General features: G+C 37.9%; 1 protein-coding gene across 7 annotated transcripts in view; it reads right to left on the bottom strand.

The window, feature by feature from the left end:
* LOC133823253 (uncharacterized) overlaps nucleotides 1-19,732 on the bottom strand; it is a 90,238-nt gene that overhangs the window by 15,631 nt on the left and 54,875 nt on the right. For 5 of the 7 annotated variants that reach the window (XM_062255914.1, XM_062255912.1, XM_062255915.1 and 2 more), the window contains 5 exons: nucleotides 14,018-14,237; nucleotides 3,614-3,744; nucleotides 2,661-2,807; nucleotides 2,410-2,538; nucleotides 1,155-1,253 (listed from right to left, as the gene is read on the bottom strand). In XM_062255914.1, the coding sequence (XP_062111898.1) occupies nucleotides 1,155-1,253; nucleotides 2,410-2,538; nucleotides 2,661-2,807; nucleotides 3,614-3,744; nucleotides 14,018-14,237 (726 nt within the window). Of the gene's footprint in view, nucleotides 1-1,154; nucleotides 1,254-2,409; nucleotides 2,539-2,660; nucleotides 2,808-3,613; nucleotides 3,745-3,880; nucleotides 4,100-14,017; nucleotides 14,238-19,732 lie in introns of those variants that run through there. The other 2 variants (XM_062255916.1, XM_062255918.1) reach the window with 2 other exon arrangements.

Here is a 19,732-nt window from a genome sequence, read left to right as displayed (position 1 = left end):
TATATGGGTAGGAGATGAAGCCTTAAAGAACTTATTTCCTGACTTGGCACTAATCTCTAATGCTCAAAATAAAAGTATAAAGGAGGTGGTGGTCGAGGCTAAAGGATTGTGAGCTTCTAATTGTGGGTGGAATCTGAGAGAAAGGGAGGTGTCAAATTTGTTGGCACTTCTCCAAATCCTTGAGCAGAAACCAATATTTCAAATGTTGAAGGACTCAAGAGTATGGACCCCAGGATCCAGCGAGAAATTTTCGTGTAAGTCCGCCTTCCAAGAACTTGTATCAAATTAGGCATTGGCAGAGGATGTTTGGGCTAAACTGGTGTGGAAAAGTTGTGTTCCCTCCAAAGTCAAGGTAGCAATGGAAAAACTGAATGTTTATGAAATTTTGCAAAAGAGAAGGTCGTACCAAACTTTGTCACTAGGAAGGTGTGTATGTTGCAAGAACAACGGCGAAATCGTTTCCCATTTATTCATGGATTGCTTGCTCGTTAGTTTGTCACTATGGAGTCGATTACAGAGAGAGTTTGGCATCCAGTGGTGTATGCCCCAAGATTGCAGACAGTTGTTGTCTAGCAAGCTTCGAGGTGGTACGAGGATTTCTAGGCCGTGGTCGACAGCAGTATTAGCTATTCTTTGGGCTGTGTGGTTAGAAAGGAATGGTAGGATATTTGAAAACATAAAAAACAAAGCAGAGAACTTGTGGGAGAAGGTCAAATTCTGGGTTGCATCGTGGGTTTATAAAACCAAAGGTTTTGTTGACCTTTCCTTCCAAGATCTCAGAAGAGAGTGGGGCTGTATCTTGCTTCAAGATACTAAACATTTGGCTTAGGAAATTTGATGTTTAATTGTATTACTTTATGTACTGAAAGTCTTAAGTCTTATTTGTTATAGGAACTTTTTTATTGTATTATTCTTTTGTTACCACAGTTTTCCTCGGCCACAAGTGAGGCTCCCTAATAAATTTGGGAGGAGGTTAGTCTAAGACATTTGACCTCTTTCTCTTTTTCAAAAATAAAATTAGAATACTAAAGACATCATTCTTAACTCAATAAGCCAGTTCCCATAACATAACAATGTCAACTGCTAAAACCAATTTTGAATTAGATTCAACACAGTTATGACAAGAAAAAGAAAAGGGGGACTCCAAGCATTACCTCTTCGTTGAGAAGTATCAAGCTCAGCATTGGCCTGCTAAGACTCCACCGGTTACCACGGTCATCAAATATAATAATTTCAAAGAGTGTCTTTAATATCTGAAAAAACAATATTCATATCAAAAGACTGGGTGGGTGAAGAAAACATTTGTAAAATGATTGCAAGGAAGTTGAATAAGCATTGATGTTGATTTAAAAGTACTTCTGCTATATATTTTCTTTCTTTCTTTTCCTGGTAAGAAATAGGAAGTATATTGAATTCCAAACCAATGTTCCATGGTCACATGTCCACGAGTGACCTCCTCCCAAATTTATTGAGAGTCCTCACTTGTGGCAGAGGAAAACCGTGGTTACAAGCACCAGCATAAAACAAGACAAAAATAGTACAATAACCAAAACACTAACACAAAATACAACAGCAATCACACAGCAATGCAAAATACACCAAAATAGAACCCAGAAACAAAGCATAGGTGATGAACCAGAGTAAGGAGATCTAAGTGCATAAAGATTCCCCAATCTCTGTTAAGATCTTGTATCCATAGCGTACCCAAATTAACTTTATTTTATACATCTTTGAGTATTTGTCCGTTTGCTCCAACAATATCAGTCTCTTATCAATACTGAACAGAAAATCTCTTGGAAATATCAGCGCAAACTTAGGAACAATCTAGACCAGTCCTAATTGATTCAAGAATTTATTCCTATACAAACATTGCTTAAATAGATGATCCAATAGTTCAGCACTACTTCTGTATGAAATGAACCATAAGGAGATATTGTTAAGGAAAATTTATTTTATAAATTTAAAATTCATATATCAGAATATAAGGGGTGTTATTTCTCTACTTTGATAATCTACAAAATCCCTGAACCCGCTTTGTAGGCTCAAGTGCACAGGTGGATCCTCGTTGGATCTTACAATCTTTGTGAAATGTGGAACATAATGTTTCCCAGGGGTGGCCCAAATTTGAATACTAAACTATGTTTTGTGCGAGAAAACAATAAATCTCAACACCAAATAAATAAATATATATATATATATACAGCATTAGGATTCAATTGAGTGTTCTGACATCTGAATCATTGAGGAATATACAGATCAGTTAAGATTAATGAAACTTAATAGTTGTCCATGTTGGACCAATTTTTACCTTCAAGCCCCTCTAAATAATTGAGAAAGAAACATAAAAACTAAAAAAATATAAATAAAAAACAAGCAATGTACTCCTTTAGGGATTTATCAAAAACATACTTGTGGTAATAAACCAGGGCACTCAGTTAAGCGCTGAGAAAGATTGAGAGCAGCTGGCAAAGTAGGCGACTCTCCCATAGTAATGTGGAGAAAATAAAAACTTGCCAAATGATCAACAGCAGATGCACACTGTAACACAATAAGTTAATAAAGTGAAGACATTTAACATAGCCCAATTAACAACCATGCTTGAATGCTTTTATCATCATATGCAGTTATAAAAATTCAAAATATTAGTTCATGGTCATAACCTGAGATGAGATGTTCTCATTTAAACCTTTAAGTCCAGAATCAAGAGATCCAACAATATACAAGAAGCGGCTGGTATCTAAATTCAAAATAAAATTTAAATGACTGTCGAAAAGGACTGCCAAGAATCCAAAGTAAGCACCTGCAAGCTGGAGAACAATACAAAAGAATAATGCAAGTCAATATAGATAAAACAATATCTCGTTGGACAGTTGGACTTGATTTCTGCATAAATAATATAAAAAACTGCACTACTCAGCATAGACCTTTTAAAATTGCCATATGAAAGTCCTAACAACATTAGGTTTGCTGCCTATCTGTTACTTGAAAAGAAATAATGTCAAGACAGAAGTTCCAGAAAGTGCAACATACATCACAAGGCATATATGAATAGTATGACAACAGTTGAAAGAAGAAGCACCAAGTATACAGGTGTTGAATTTTTTCATTATACTATGGTGCCTTTTCAGGAAAACAACCATGTTTAGACTCTCAAAAGTAAAGAGGAACATTGCCAGTTGAGGGTAGCTGCTCAAGTGGTTAGGTGTGTGTTAAGCAGTCTAGGTTCAAATCCCAGCTAGGACTAGCTGAGGGTCAATTGTTTCTTGTAATAAAATTACAAAATAAACTGTTTCCATCGCATGAAAATTGTATGAACAAGCAATTAGATATCCCATCAAAAAATATTTTTTTTTCAAAGTTAGGCCATTTATTCCACAAATTACAAATGTACAGCTTAAATTTGAGAAAGTTTTTCTCGACTAGGGGAGACTGATGTAGCACTGCTGGATGCTTAGAAAAACATGGTCAACATTCCAGACCCGCAATAAGGAAAACAATATATTATAGAATTTATGTATTAACAAAAAATTATGGCAACAAAAATTTTGCGTAGCTCGAGAAAGTTTCACTGATTGTCATTTCTTGCAAAGAAATAGGTGTTAAAGTGTCATACCTTTGGAAATGCTAACACCTCACTGAAAGGAATTGATAATATCATCTTCATAGAAATTTCCAAAGCATCAGCCAGTGCTCTATCACCATAAAGTTCAAAGACACCAAAATTGACATAGTTTCCAGACAGTGCTGCAGTATAAATGGAACTACATTGTTGAGGTGCTTGTGCTTGTGTATTGATACACTATGGTAAGCATACGAATCAATTATGCTTTCAAAAAAATCAATCACTTCAAGAGGTATAAGAGCAAGATTGCTAGCTCACCTGTTATCCTTTTGAGCCCTAATCTTAGTAACTTTTGATTTTGCACACTCAACAATATCAAGTCTCACATGTGGTTCTACTTCTAGGTCACTAGACCACTTACACATACAAGTGCGGTCTTCCCTTCTCTTCACTTTAGTATTTACTATGACTTTTCTATGTAAAACAATTGCTTATCTTCCAAGAAACCGATGCCTTCATAATAGAGGTAATGAATTCCTGCTTATAAAAATAGCATACAAGGTTGAGGCATTTAACTACAAGCCTAGTCGTTAGAACAACTCGTCTGAATCGTATGAAAGTGGAAATTGATTTTGATTTGAGCAAAACTTCCAAATAGCTCAATAATCATAGGTGAGAAAAAAAATATTTCTCTTATTTCATTAAAAAATCAGATCTACATATACAAACTAAGAATCTTAACTTAGGAAGGACTACTAATTAGGATCCTATCCAAATTAGGATCCCTATAATTAAGGTAAAATGCAACCTACAACACAAAAACATTTGACAAGAAACGTGGTTTCCATTCATCTAGTTACTTGTAGGTTTTTGGGATTAATTCTTCTAATCTGATTTTATTGAAGAATAGAAAGGCCAATATATAGATTTATTACAATGTACAAGATAGCTAAAAAGAAAGAATAAATTTTACAACCTACGCTTAGCTGTACAACACACCCTAGGTATTTACGCATGCTATCACTATTTCTACACTCCCCTTCAAGCTGAGTTGTATATGTTATACAAACCTAGCTTGGAATTAAATTCTTCAAAACTCGTTCTTGGTAAGGCCTTTGTTAGGATATCGACAATCTGTTTTTTTTTGTGGGAATGTAGTTGAGCTCAATGATCTTTGAATTTACTTTCTCAAAAATGAAGTGTCGGTCTATTTCAACTTGTTTAGTTCTATCATGGTGAATCGAATTCTTAGCAATGTTGATTGCAGCTTGACTATCACTGTACATTTTAAATGACTCAGGAGAGTCAATTCTCAACTCATTCATCAATCTTTCGAGCCACATTCCTTCACATATACCTAAGGTCAAAGCACGATATTCTGACTCTGCACTACTCCTTGAGACCACAGACTGCTTTTTGCTGCGCCAAGTGACTAAATTACCTTATACATAGGTGCAATAACCACTGGTTGATCGTCTGTCGGTCAGCTCTCCTACCCAACTAGAACCTGTGTAGACTTCTAAGTCTCGATTGTTGTGTTTACTGAAGTGCAAACCGAGACCTGGTGTCATTTTCAAATATCTTAGAATACGAGGAACTGCTTCCAAGTGCTCCTCGAAAGGATTGTGCATATGTTGGCTTACCACGCTGACAGAGAAAGTGATATCAAGTTTATAGTATGAGAGATGGATTAGTTTCCCCACAAATCTTTGATAACTCCTCCTCTCTATTGGAGTTGAATCCTCACTTCAAATTGCTTTCAAGTTTGGATCCATTGAAGTGTCGACGGGCTTACTCCCAATCATTCCAATTTCTTTTTAGAAAATCTAGGATATACTTTTGTTGAGATATAACAATTCCATCTTTGGATCGGGCTACTTCCATTCCAAGAAAGTACTCGAGGGGTCCTAAATCTTTGATTTCAAACTCTGAGGCAAGAAGTCTTTTGAGATCTGAAATTTGCATGAATCATCTCTAGTTAGGATAATGTCATCCACATAGACAATGAGAATTGCCAGCTTCCCTTTTGGCAATAGGTAACTCAGATTCGAGTCCCACCATATTAGAAGGCTCAACATTAGGAACATCATTGGGCAAGATGGGATTGAGAGAAGGATCACTTACATTCGAAACAGTCTATGGGTCAGACTCATGAGATGTTGGAGCAGTAGTTGGTTGTATTACCTGATGGTCCTTTGATCGCCGAGAGTAAACTAAAAGTTCTTTGGTTTGGGGCTGAGATTGTTGCTCAAATATTCCTATGTCAGATAGAGAAGGAGATGAGAGATTAATGTGAATAGTTTGATCAATTTTTGGGATAGCTTTGGGTAGGCAAGTATCCCAACTAGAAACTTCACTCACTGTCCCTCCCTGAAGTGGAATGTTGGGATAAAAAGTTTGTACTTCATTGAATGTGATGTCTAAGGAGACATACATACGTCGAGTAGAAGGATTATAGCATTTGGTAGAAGAGTAGCCCAAAAAAACACACCTAAGAGCACGTGGATCAAATTTGGATCGGTTTGGACCTAGAACAGACATAAGAAGTACAACCAAATGTTTTTAAGGGGAGATTAGAAACAAGATGAGTATGTGGATATGTTTTAAGAAGGATAGAGAGTGGAGTGTGAAAGTTCAACACTCGAGAGGGCATACGATTGATGAGGTACACAACGGTAAAGATAGCCTCACCCCAAAAATACTTGGGGACAGATGTGGTAAACATTAAGGCCCTAGCAACCTCCAACAGGTGTTTGTTTTTGCGTTCGGCAATCCCATTTTGCTAGGGTGTGCCTACATACAAACTCTTATGAATGATGCAATGAGATAGAAGATAATCACCTAAGATGGAATTAAAATATTCAGTGTCATTATTTGTGTACAACAATTGAAGATTAGCATTGAACTGATTTTTGATCATAGAATGGAAGTTTGTAAATGTCATGACAGCATCAGATTTCTGTTTAAGAAGAAAAACCCAGCCAACACATGTGTGGTCATCAATGAATGTGATGAACCACCTAGTATATGTGGCATTGGTTATTCTAGATGGTCCCCGTATATCACTATGAATAACAACAAAGGGTTGGGTTGATATGTAAGGTATAGAACGAAAAATAGCACGTGTATATTTAGCAAACTAACAAATCTCACACTTGAAGGAGCTCAAATTTTTATTTGAAACAACTTAGGAAAGACATTTTAAATAGGAAAAACTAGGATGTCCTAGCCTATAATGCTATTGCATAATATCATTATTACGAGAAGCTATACAACCAAAAACAAAAGTTTCATTTACTTGAGCATGAGGAATCAGAACAATGTAATACAACCCACTACATGCCTTTGCACTCCCAATCGTCGTTCCCGAGGACATGTCTTGAAAAGTACAACCGAGTGGTGGGAAAGAGGCAAAACATTGCTGATCTCGAGTGACTTTACTGACGAGAGCAGATTACACGATAGATTTGAGACATGAAGGACATCATAAAGAGTAATAGAGGGGGATATATATAGACCCTTTACCAGCCACAGAGGAGAGGGAACCATCAGCAATCTTAATTTTTTGAGTACTTAAACAATGAGTGTATGTGGTAAACTGATGGGACTGACCAGTCATGTGATCCGAGGCCCCTGAATCCACAATCCAGATAGAGTTTTGAACATTGAAGGCAGCAGAGGTACCTGGATGTGAAGAGGATGATGGAGCAGAAGCAATAGCATTCTTGGAGGTATTAAGCAACTGATAGAGTTGGGTGATCTGAGCTGGAGTGAATGGGAAAGGCTCAGATGGAGCAGTAATGAAGGGCTGGCCTCCAAAACGGGCACGAGCAGAGGAGCAAGGCTTCCAATCAGAAGAGTTTTTGGTGAGAGTGGCCATAAGGAAAGAGACAAAGGCTAAGAAAAGAAAGAAAAAAATAAGAAAAAAGAGGCTTCAAAATTTCTAGTTTAGAGGGAAATCTCTGATGCCATGTGGAAAATTAGCCCTTGATAATCTTTATTGATAGAGAATAAGGCCTTTAAATAGGCACTGTACAGGTATAAACAAATCTAGTATTTAATACTATTTATTCTAGATTAATTACAAACATTTTAGAGTAGATCAATTAGCCTAAAACTAAATAATCTAATTATAGTAACTTTCTAATTATTCAGCTTGGTTTCCTCATTGGAAAGATACCGAGTAAATGCTTAATATACAATATTTTCTACACTCTTCTAATCTGATTTTATTGAAGAATAGAAAGGCCAATTTATGGGCTGATTACAATGTACAAGATAGCTAAAAAGAAATAAATAAATTTTATAACCTATGCTTAGTTGTACAACACACCCTATGTATTTACACATGCTATCACTATTTCTACACTACTAGATAGCAGAAATTATACCCAAGTATTCTATGTCATTGCAATCTTTCTCGTTCAAAGCACAAAAGTTCAAATATGGTAGAATGAGAAGAATCTAGTCCAAAAACTTGATAAGGAAACTATCTATGATAAAAGATTCATATATATATATATATATATATGAAAATGGTGAGGGAAAACACATTTCTTGTTGTATATTTTCTTACCTGTAAAAGATTTACAACCTAGGGCTATATATATAGGCTATACAAGACTTAAGCTATTAATTACAAAATGAGAAACTGTAGAATAGCAACTGATTCCTATTCCTATGGAACTCAAAGATCAAGCTTTAAGATTTTTAATTTCCTAACTGTCAACACTCCCCTTCAAGCTGGACTATAGATATTGATGAGTCCAAGCTTGTTAGGAAATCAAATACTTGATCGGATAGCCCCTTTGTGAGAATATCAGCTAGTTGTTGATCAGTATGCACATATCTAATGTTGATAATTCCTCCATCAATCTTTTCTTTAATAAAGTGACGGTCAACTTCCATGTGTTTAGTTCTGTCATGATGCATAGGGTTATGTGCAATGCTAATGGTAGATTGGTTGTCACAATAGAGTTGAATAGGGGCTTCATATTCAATCTTTAATTCCTCTAGTAGACGTTTGATCCATATTGCTTCACACATTCCATGGGTCATGGCTCTATATTCAGCTTCTGCACTACTTCTCGCAACCACTGTTTGCTTTTTACTCCGACTTGTTACCGCATTTCCTCATATCATTGTGCAATATTCAGAGGTAGACTTCCTATCATCAACTGAACCAACCCAGTCTGCATCTGTACAAACTTCGATCTTTCTTTCAGTAGTCTTCCTAAAGCAAAGACCCTTTCCAGATGTTTGTTTGAGATACCTTAAAATTCTATATACTGCATTGAGATTTCCCTAACACGGATCATGCATATATTGACTGACTAGATTTACTGTAAAGGCAATGTCGGGTCTAGTATGTGAGAGATAGATGAGTTTTCCTACCAGTTTTTGATACCTTCCCTTGTCAACTGGCCCTCCTTCAAACATTTTCCTTTTCTCCGAACTCAATTGGAGTTTTGCTGCGCCTGCTTCCGAGCATGCCTGTCTCCTTTAGTAGGTCTAGAATGTATTTTCTTTGGGACACAGAAATACCTCTTTTGCTTCTACCAAATTCCATACCCAGAAAATACTTGAGTGCGCCGAGATCTTTGACTTTGAACTCCTTTGCCAACATTTTTTTGATTGAATTTATCTCTTCAATGTGATTACCAGTGATAATTATGTCATCAACATACACAATCAATACTGTCATTTTTCCAATTTCTGAGTGTTTAACAAAGAGGGTGTGATCAGTCTGACCCTGATTGTATCCATGTCCTTTTACAACTTTCAAGAACCGATTAAACCATGCTCGAGGAGATTGTTTCAAGCCATAGAGTGATTTGTTCAGCTTGCAGACTATGTTTGTCTTGAGAGATTCTTCAAATCCCGGAGGCTGACTCATATACACTTCTTCAAGTTCCCCATTCAAGAAAGCATTATTTACATCGAGTTGATGCAACTCCAAATCCAAGTTAACTACTAGCAAGAGTAGAACTCTGATAGTATTGAGTTTGGCAACTGGAGCGAACGTTTCCGTGTAGTCAATTCCGTAGGTTTGAGTAAAACCTGTTAGCTATATATATTAGTTGTTCATATTAACTGTAAATTAGCTATAAATTATGACTAATTAGTTTCTTATTCTCCCATAGTTTCCTAGAATAGCTTCCCTAGTTTGTATATAAATATATGTTTATTTCTTATTGAAATATAAGTGAATACAATTCTCTTCACCTCTTGTTACAAAACCCTAAGAAACTAACCGAGCTTTGTACCTCTCAATAGATCCATTTGCATTGTATTTACCTGTGAACACCCATTTGCACCCTATTACATTCTTGTCTGGTGGTAACTCCACTAATTTCCAAGTTCCATTCTGTTTAAGGGCTCTAATCTCTTCAATAACTGCTGCTTTCCATTGGGGAGAATCAAGAGCTTCGATATTCCTGGGAATCACAACATCTGATAGACTAGAGATAAACACTTTAAATGGAGATAATAATTTCGAATAAGAAATGAACTTTGAAATGGGGTGTTGGGTGCATGATCTAGTTCCTTTCCTCAATGCAATAGGGATATCTAGATCTAGCTGTTTGTTTGATGGAAAAATACCTGGATCTTTTGAGGGAAGTGGTTCCATCACCGGATTGGACGCTTGACTGTGCTGAGGATTCGTAACCTGTTTATTTCACCTGGAATATACCCGAATCTCTTTCTATATGTTTTGGTGTTGAGGATGACCTACTGGTTCAGTGATTTTATGAGTGGTTTTCTAAGGAGAGATTGGTGGATCTTTTCTGAAGCAATGTAGGAGTGAAGGAGTATCCTCGAAAAAGGTGACACCAAGATAAATGATCTTTTTGTGATGGGACAATAACACCGATAACCTTTTTGGGTAGGAGTAACCAAAAAATATTGTCTTGATGGCTCTAGGATCAAATTTACTCCGATGGTGGGAGTGAACATGTACAAAAGCAAATACTTTAGCTGATAGAGTATTTGTAGAGATGTGAGGAAATAGTGATTGGAGAACAGAATCTGGTGTTTTGAACTGAAGGGGGCGACTAGGGAGACAATTAATGAGGTAAGCAGCAGTAAGAACGTCGCCCCAAAGGTATTTAGGAACATGCATAGTGAACATAAGAGAACGAGCAACTTCTAAGAGATGGCGATTTTTGCGTTCAGCAACTCCATTCTGTTGCAGAGTATCAACACACGAACTTTGATGAATAATCTCATTTTGAAGAAGATAGGGACCGGGAGTGGTATTGAAATACTCAGTACCATTGTCGGACGAAGTATTCTTATTGACGTTTGGTATTGTGTTTGGATCATATGATGAAAATTCTGAAAGACTTGGCATGTTTCAGATTTACTTTTAAGGAGATAGACCCAAGTGAAACGTGTGATCATCGATAAAAGAGATAAACCATCGCTTACCATGAGAAGTATTGACCTTGGAAGGTCCTCATATGTCACTATGAATGAGAGAGAATGTGTTGGAAGGTGTATATATTTTGTGAGGGAACGAAGCACGTGTATGCTTGGCAAATTGACAAATATCACAATGAAAATCAGCAACATTTTTCTTGACAAAAAAGGATGGAAATAAATATTTTAAATATAAAAAACTTGGATGCCCAAGTCGACAATGCCACAACATAATTGTTTTTGAGTCTGAATTTGAAACAGAGTTTGAAACAAAAGATGAACAAAAATTAGAAATAGAATTTGAACCCAAATGCAGTAGAGAAGAAGACTCTTTTACAGATTGTTGTCCTTCAAAGAAATAAAGTCCGTCACGAATCCTGGCACTGCCAATCATCCTCCCCGATGATAGATCCTGAAATTGACAAGAATTGGATACGAATTTAGCAAAGCAATGATTATCACTGGTTAATTTGTGGACAGAGATTAAATTGCATTGCAAAGAAGGCACATAAAGAACTGATTTAAGAATGAGATCAGCAGATAGTTTAATAGTGCCCATTCCAACAATTGGAGAATGAGTGTCATTTGCAATTGTGACGCTAGATTTAGTGGACCAGGGAAAATATGTATCAAACAAATGTGGTAAACATGTCATGTGATCAGTGGCGCCTGAATCGATGATCCATGGTGTGTTGGAAGTGGAAGAAAAATTACCAGAATGTGCAACAGAGGCACTATGAGTCTCAGGACCGGAACTGGGTTTCATGGATGATTGACTCAAAAGAGTGCATTACTATTTTGATCAGTGCTACTCTCAGCCTGAGTTTGGTATGCCTTTCTCTCATGTTGGCGGCGAGGAGTCCAGTTGGGTGGTTTACCATGGATTACCCAACAAGTGGATCGAGTATGACCGTGACGTTGGCAGTGATCACACCACGGTCGATCACCCTTACAATTAGGTCGAGGGTCAAGAATGAATTTTCCATGTGGTGGTGGGCCGGATTTTGAAACGAGGGCTGAACTTTCAATGGGCTATAGTTCAGGAGTAGTAAGCATGACACGACGACGTGCTTCTTCACGTCTAACCTTAGAGAATGCTTCTTCAGTATCAGGAAATGGGGCACGACCCTCCAAACGACCTCTGACTTCATCAAGTTACTGTTTAACCTTGTAAGAAAACCAAAAACTCGTTCTTTCTCTAACTGTTGCCATTGGATCGTAGTGTAATTAGCACAGTGGTGTAGTATCAAGGTACAGATCGAGCTCCTGCCACAAGTCTTGTAAGTCAAAAAAATACTGGGTAACAGTTTGATTACCTTGCTTGATTTCTTTGAGCTTAGTACGGATTTTGAAAATCTGAGAAGCGTTACCAAGATCAGAATGCATTTTCCTGGCAGCGTCCCACACCTCCTTAGCAGTCTTAAAGAATAAATATCTGCGGCTGATTTTTGAGTCCATTGAATTAATTAGCCACGCAAGAATAATTGAATTTTCATCTTGCCATACCTTGTATGTAGGATCACTGACAGGTGGTGCCGAGAGATCACCAGTGATGTATCCTAGCTTACCACGACCACATATAACAAGTTTGACAAATTGGGCCCATTGTAAGTAATTTTTTCCATCAAGTTTATGGGTTGTAATATTAAGAGAACCACTATCCAAGTTATAAATGGAGCCCATTGACCCACTGGGCAAAGTTTGGGCTGGGTTAGGGTTATTTGAGTGAGGTTTAATACTTTCACAGATGGGCCCAATAATTTGAGATGATATGTCTTCACTGCTTGACATCTTCTAGGGTTCCTGAGATGTTACTTTCAAAGAATGGCCGAGATTGCCGAGATGCCTCTGGGCTTCTGAAATGCCGAGACTGCCGAGATGATGCCAACGACTGACGGGACTGGGTGTGTGACGGCCGAGACTGCCGAGATGCATCTGGACTTCTGAAATGCCGAGAGCCTCTGGGCTTCGTACGATGGGAGAGGACGTCAAAGACTTGTGCGACTGCTGGGATGTCGTGTGACTGCCGAGAGGGCCTAGACGGAAGACAACGGCTGAGAGCTACGCCTGGAACTACCATGCGACTGTCGAGGAGAGGTGAAGCATTGGAAGAGAACATATGCTACTGTACCGAAGAAGACAACCAGAGCTGGACAGAAAACAGATTGCCAAGAAGAGAAAAAAATGCCTTATGGCTCTGATACCATGTGAAAATGGTGAGGGGAAACACCTTTCTTCTTGTATATTTTCTTATCTATAAAAGATTTACAACCTAGGGCTATATACATATAGGCAATACAAGACTTATACTATTAATTACAAAATGAGAAATGTTTGTAGAATAGGAACTGATTCCTATTCCTATGGAACTCAAAGATCAAACTTTAAGATTTTTAATTTCCTATCCGTCAACAATATATATATATATACTCTGAAAAGAAACTTCTTTGTTTTAATTGTGAGAAAAAAAATTGTGAGGTTTTGAATATTTTTCTATGTTTTATTATCTCAAAGAGAGGGAATATATATACAACCTAGAATCTGACCTAATAAATACAAATAGCTAATTCTAGAAAGTACACCATTAAAATCCCCTAATTTTAGAAAGAATAAATATACAAAATATTTGGTATTAATACCAAATTGATTCCTATATACAGCTGTGGTCAACTTCCTAATTACTGAAATAAATCCACAAAAATACAAAGATGCGAGATCAGGAAAAAAATCTTGGAAAGCTAAACTATAGCTTGAAAAAAAAAACACAAAAACATTGTAAAACAATAAATAAAAATGTGAGCCTATCCTTTTACAGAAGAGTTACCCAAACTATGATAAAAAAATCCTATAGACAATTGGAGAGATTGTTAAAGAGTACAAAGTTAGGATGGGCGTGTCAATTTTCACAACAAATAAACCTTGCTTCATGCTTCATGTATGAAGTCTTAATTAGCTTATGCAAAAAATTTATTGATGTTAATGTTTTGCTAAATAAATTCCTAAAAAAAATAAAGAATTTAGGAATGTTGATACCTCTAGTCAGAATCGTTAGACAAATCCATATTCCTTTGTATTTGAATGTGTACACATCTGCTCTATTGGGAAGAGGTAAAATCCTTGATCCATAGGCTACAATTAGTTTGCTGACTTCTCGAAAAAGTAATATGCCGTTAGGAGAAGATGAATCAAAGGTCAATCTCTGGGACTTGTTCAGCACCAACTCAGCCACAAGTTTCAACAATGGAGTCGTTACCTGTTTCCATTGACATGGCTAAAACATTACCTCTAAATAAAGGAAGCAAATAGTGCATTCGCAAGAAGAGACTACCAAGAAGAATAACATATCATGGAACCAAAATACCTCATCATTTTCCCATAAAGTGAGAAAAAATTGACAAATATTAAGATTGCATGATCATGTGATTTTTGTCTCTAAAATGTCAAGAAAAATGTAGTCAATGTAATTAAATGAAATAAAAAACTAAAATTCATTTCTATTAATAACAAAGTAAGAAGTATGAAACACAAACTTAGATTTATTTATTTGAAACAAAACTGCCTTGTATTAATTAAAAGTTTATACAAGGTTGTGGAAAATCACAGGTATCACAGCGAAAGATGTGATACATACAAATACAAAACAGCAAGCATTATAAAATACTCCACTCTCTAAATAAACTAGAGAATGGATTTCCATTAAAACCCTTTACATTATGAAGTGAAAGGGCAACCCAAACCTTTCTCTTTTCCCAAAGATAGTCTCATTGAATTGTCCTTCAAAAATCCTGTTATTTCTCTCCAACCCCAAACAAGAGCAGATATAGCTGTGACCCAAAGAGTTTTCTTCTCCTTACTTCCACGGATGTGGAACCTCAGAATCTCCACACAATGAGTAGATTAAATTTATTCAGCAATTTAGGCCACATTTAAATAAATGATTAGCGGCCACATTATTCTTTCTACACAACACACAGGACCTTCAAGTTACTTAGGGTTGTTACTTTGTTAGTCCCTAGTCCTAGTGTTGTTAGTCTAGTATATGAGGCTAATCTCTTTTAGGAAGGAAGTTCCATTGTCATGTAAATCAGAGAGATTTCTCTTGTGGAGTTCATCAAGTGACTCGAATAACAGTGAGCACATTTGTTTCAATCACACTTGTGTCTATCATAAAACTTCTTGCACATTTAATCTGTCCCATAACAGTAACCAAAGGAAGATCCTGACATTGGGTGGGTCTGTTACAGGTAAAATCGAAGGCTGATTTACAAGAGAAGTTTCTGATTGAACCCCTTCCATATTCTCCAATTTTCGAGTAATCCACACATTCGAACACTGTCCTGTTAGGCGTCAAATATGCCTACTATATTCGTAATAAGAATAGAGTTCGTTAGGATTAATGGGCTAATACAATCACCTCATGCCTGGTTTGATAGGTTCTCTAAGGTGATTAAAAAAGCTGGATATTCTCAGGGACAGGCTAATCATACCATGTTTATTAAACATTTAAATTGAGGGAGAGTTACAATATTGATTGTCTATGTGGATGACATTATCATAACCGGAAGTGATGAGACTAAAATTAGAAGTAGAAGGATGTACTTGCTACTCAGTTTGAGATAAAAGATTTGGGTAAGCTTTAAGTGTTGGTATAGAGGTGGCTCGATCTAATGAGGGGATGTGCCTTTGTGGAAAATACGCTTGACTTACTCAAGGAAGTGATAAGCCTCCAGTTAAGTTTGTTTATAATAGGAGGCCATGAAATAACTAAGGGCAGGGCTGTTTTGTTTGCTGCTCTATTGTATTTTGTTTCCTTCTTTTATCTAGTTGGCATTTATTTAAGGGAGGGGGGGTAGGATCCTAGCTGGCATCATGTTATGCTGTCCAATACCTATAAATAGATAGGGGGATTCATTTGTAAGGGTAGCTTGGAAATAGAAAAGTCATACTCAAAGGAGAGAGCAGCCCTCTCGAAAGGTTGTAAATTGGAGAGACTAGCCTCTCGAAAGCTAGGTGTATTCTTTGCAACTTTTATCAATAAGGGAATTCTTTGAAAAAACATTTTTCTTGTGTTCTGAATTGACAGATAGAAAATTCTAGTATAAAACAAATTCTATCAATTTGGTGCGATGAGCTGCGAACATGGGACCTCGAAAACAGCCGGTGAAAGGAGATTCCTCCATGGTTTTGGAAGAAGATCTCGAAGCTTTGAAGACTGAAGTTTCGGAGATCAAGAATTCTCTTCAAGATTCAATGCTCTGATGGCTCGACAGCTTCATGTACAGTTGCAAGAATCGCTCCAGGAAAAGTTGCAACAACAATTCAAGACTCTCTTGGAAGTTCAAGAAAAATCAAGAACCAAGAAACTAAGGGGTGATCGGAGCTGATGGGATCAGGTAAAGGGACGAAACCCAGGGACCAACGACCTCATCAAAGCCACAAAACAGCACCAATTTACGAGATGCACGGCGAGTGACCATGGGAACACCTCCAATGGCGGATTTCAAACTAAGACAAGGTTCGGGCAGGAGCTATGTTGACAGGAACTGCAAGGATACTCGATACCGTCATGAGAATAGGTTGAAGAAACTGAAAATGCCCACTTTTTGATGGCAATAATCTGGATGGGTGGATATTACAGGCGGAACGATTTTTCACTTGCAACGGGTATGAGGATAATGAGAAGATCGAAGCAACATTCATCTCTTTTTCTAGTGATGCACTTCTTTGGTACCAATAAGAGAGTAACAAGCGGGCTATTCATAGTTGGGAATAAATGAAATGATTACTCCTCTGCCATTTCTGAGATACTCACGAAGGGTCCTTATACGATCAATTCTTGACATTTCGACGGGAAGGGACGGTATCAGAATACAAGAAACAATTTATCAGGTTATTGGCGCCATTAATGACTGTGGAACCAGCAGTGCAACTTAGTACACTCATGAATGGCCTAATTCCTTCTTTAAGAGTTGAATTGCTCATCCTTCAACCTCGAAATGTGGATGAAGCCATGGACATCGTGCAAGATAGAGAGGACAAGAACAGAGTTGCAAGGCAGCGATACTCCAATTCAAACCGATCAAGATTTCATGACACTACAACTAGGGCTGAGAAACCATCAAGCAGTACTTCGCTTGCCCAATCGACCACGGTGGTCTGCAAACTCACCGATTCAGAGATCCAACTCAAACGAAAAAAGGGCTTGTGTTTTCGTTGCAATGACAAGTGGTCCCCGGGCCATCGTTGTAAGAAAAGAGAATTAATTATCATGGTACCCGAGGAGATTGATGACAACATTTCAGACCAAGAATCCAATGATGGCAGCAAGGAAACAATGGAATTAGATTCCACTGAAGTGCAAAAAAAGGTGGCATTATCCTTCCAATCCATGGCTGGACTCTCTACTAACTCCACCATGAAACTTTAGGGATCCTAGGTTCCAAAGAAGTGGTAATTCTCATCAATTCTGAGGCCACTCATAATTTTATTTCTAAGACTTTGGCCACCAAGCTGCAGCTGAAACTAAAGCCAACTAAAGCCTACGGGGTTACCTTGGGGAAAGGAGACTCAATAAAATGCGAGGGAATTTTTCAAAATCTGAATATTCATTTCGAAGGTGTGGACGTTTGGGATGATTTTTTGCCTTTGCCTTTGGGAAGTGTCGATATCATTCTTGGGTTACAATGGTTGGCTACACTTGGCATTACTAACATAGATTGGAAGCTACAAACAATGGAGTTCCAACTTGGCAAACGAAGGGTGTTAATTACAGGGGATCCCTCACTTGATCGATCTTTGGTGTCCCTAAAAACAATGGCAAAGACTCTTCAATTACTCCAGCCATGACCCCAACAATTCGAGTCAACAGGTACCAGAATTTTTTACTCAAATCCTTGCTGATTTTACTAATGTGTTTGATATGCCTGAAGGCCTTCCCCCAGCCCGTTCCCATGAGCATGCAATTACCCTGCAACCCAAAACTGCCCCTATCAGCGTGAGGCCTTACTGTTATGCCTATTCTCAAAAGGATGAAATTGAAAAGCTGATTTCATAAAGGCTTATTGTGGGAATAATTCAGCCAAGTACCAGCCCATTTTCAATCCCGGTTCTTCTTCTCAAAAAGAAAGATGGCTCATGGTGATTTTGTGTTGACTACCGCGCTCTTAATCGAGTGACCATTCCAGATAAGTTTCCAATACCCGTTATTAATTAGTTATTGGATGAACTTAATGGTGCTCTAATCTTCTCTAAATTGGATCTCAAATCAGGTTATCACCAAATCCAAGTCCGCCAAGAAGATGTGCATAAAACAGTGTTTAGAACGTATGATGGCCACTATGAATTCCTTGCCATGCCCTTTGGTTTGACCAACGCACCTGCCACCTTCCAGTCACTTATGAATGATGTGTTCAGACCTTACTTGCGCCACTTTGTGTTGCTATTTTTCGATGACATACTAGTTTATAGTAACACACAAGAACTCCACCAGCAAAACTTAACACAAGTCTTTGAGCTCCTGCATGCACCAACTCTATGCCAACTAAAAAAAAGTGTGCTTTTGGTCAGTTGCAAGTAGAGTGTCTCGGCCATATCATCTCTCAACAAGGGGTAGGCACTGACTCTCAAAAAATTTCAGCAATGCTTGAGTGGTCGATTCCCAAAACCATTAAGGGCCTCCGTGGATTTTTAGGCCTCACCAAGTATTATAGAAAGTTTGTAGCTAACTACACCTGCATAGCACAACCCCTTACTGACCAGCTGAAGAAAGATCAATTTCAATGGGGTGATGAGGCCAAACAAGCTTTCCGCAAGCTACAAGAAGGTTGGAACTACGGTGCCTGTATTAGCTCTACCAGATTTTTCTCAGCCATTTGTTATTCAAACGGACGTGTCGAGGCATGGTTTAGGGGTTCTTCTACAAAATCGGCGCCCAATTGCTTATTTCAGTCAAGTTTTGGGAGTTCAAGCACGAAAAAAATCAACCTATGAGAAAGAGTTGATGACCATCGTGTATGCCGTAACCAAATGGTGTCCCTATCTATTGGGCCGCAAATTTGTGGTTGGAACTTGCCAACAAAGTCTGAGATATCTCATGGGGCAGCCAGTGATTGGATCTGAAAATCAGAAGTGGGCCTCTAAATTAATGGGAATGGACTTTGAGATTGAATATAAACTAGGAGCCCATAATAAAGTGGTTGATGCTCTATCTCGGCAAGTGGAGACAGCTACCTTGGACACTTTGGTCACCATGGAATGGAAACTGTGGCCCGAATTGGCACAAGAGATAGCAGCCGACCCGGTGTTGCAACAAATATATGAGGATATAAAAAGTGGCAGCAAGCTGCATTACGGTTTTCAGGTCCACAACGACCTTCTTCATTATAAAAATCATTTAGTAATCCCAAAGAAGTCCACCTTGACTCCACGAGTATTGGAGGAATTTTATACTACTCCATTTAGTGGTCATTCAGGAGAGCTCACGACATACAAGCGTTTGGCTGCTGAGCTATTTTGGGAAGGGTTAAGAGAGAATGTACACAAGTTTGTGCAGCGATGTTGCATTTGTCAACAAAATAAACTCCTCGTGATATCACCAGCAGGTCTTCTACAACCTCTATCCCTTCCGGCACAAGTATGGAATGAGGTGACTGTGGATTTTATAGAGGGCCTTCCCAAATCGGAGGGGTGGGATACCATTTTGGTGGTAGTGGATCGCCTTTAAAAATACGCCCATTTCATCGAGCTGAA

The sequence above is a fragment of the Humulus lupulus genome, chromosome 3 (genome assembly GCF_963169125.1).
Source record: "Humulus lupulus chromosome 3, drHumLupu1.1, whole genome shotgun sequence".
Taxonomy (NCBI): domain Eukaryota; kingdom Viridiplantae; phylum Streptophyta; class Magnoliopsida; order Rosales; family Cannabaceae; genus Humulus; species Humulus lupulus.
This window is presented reverse-complemented; position numbering and strand designations above follow the sequence as displayed.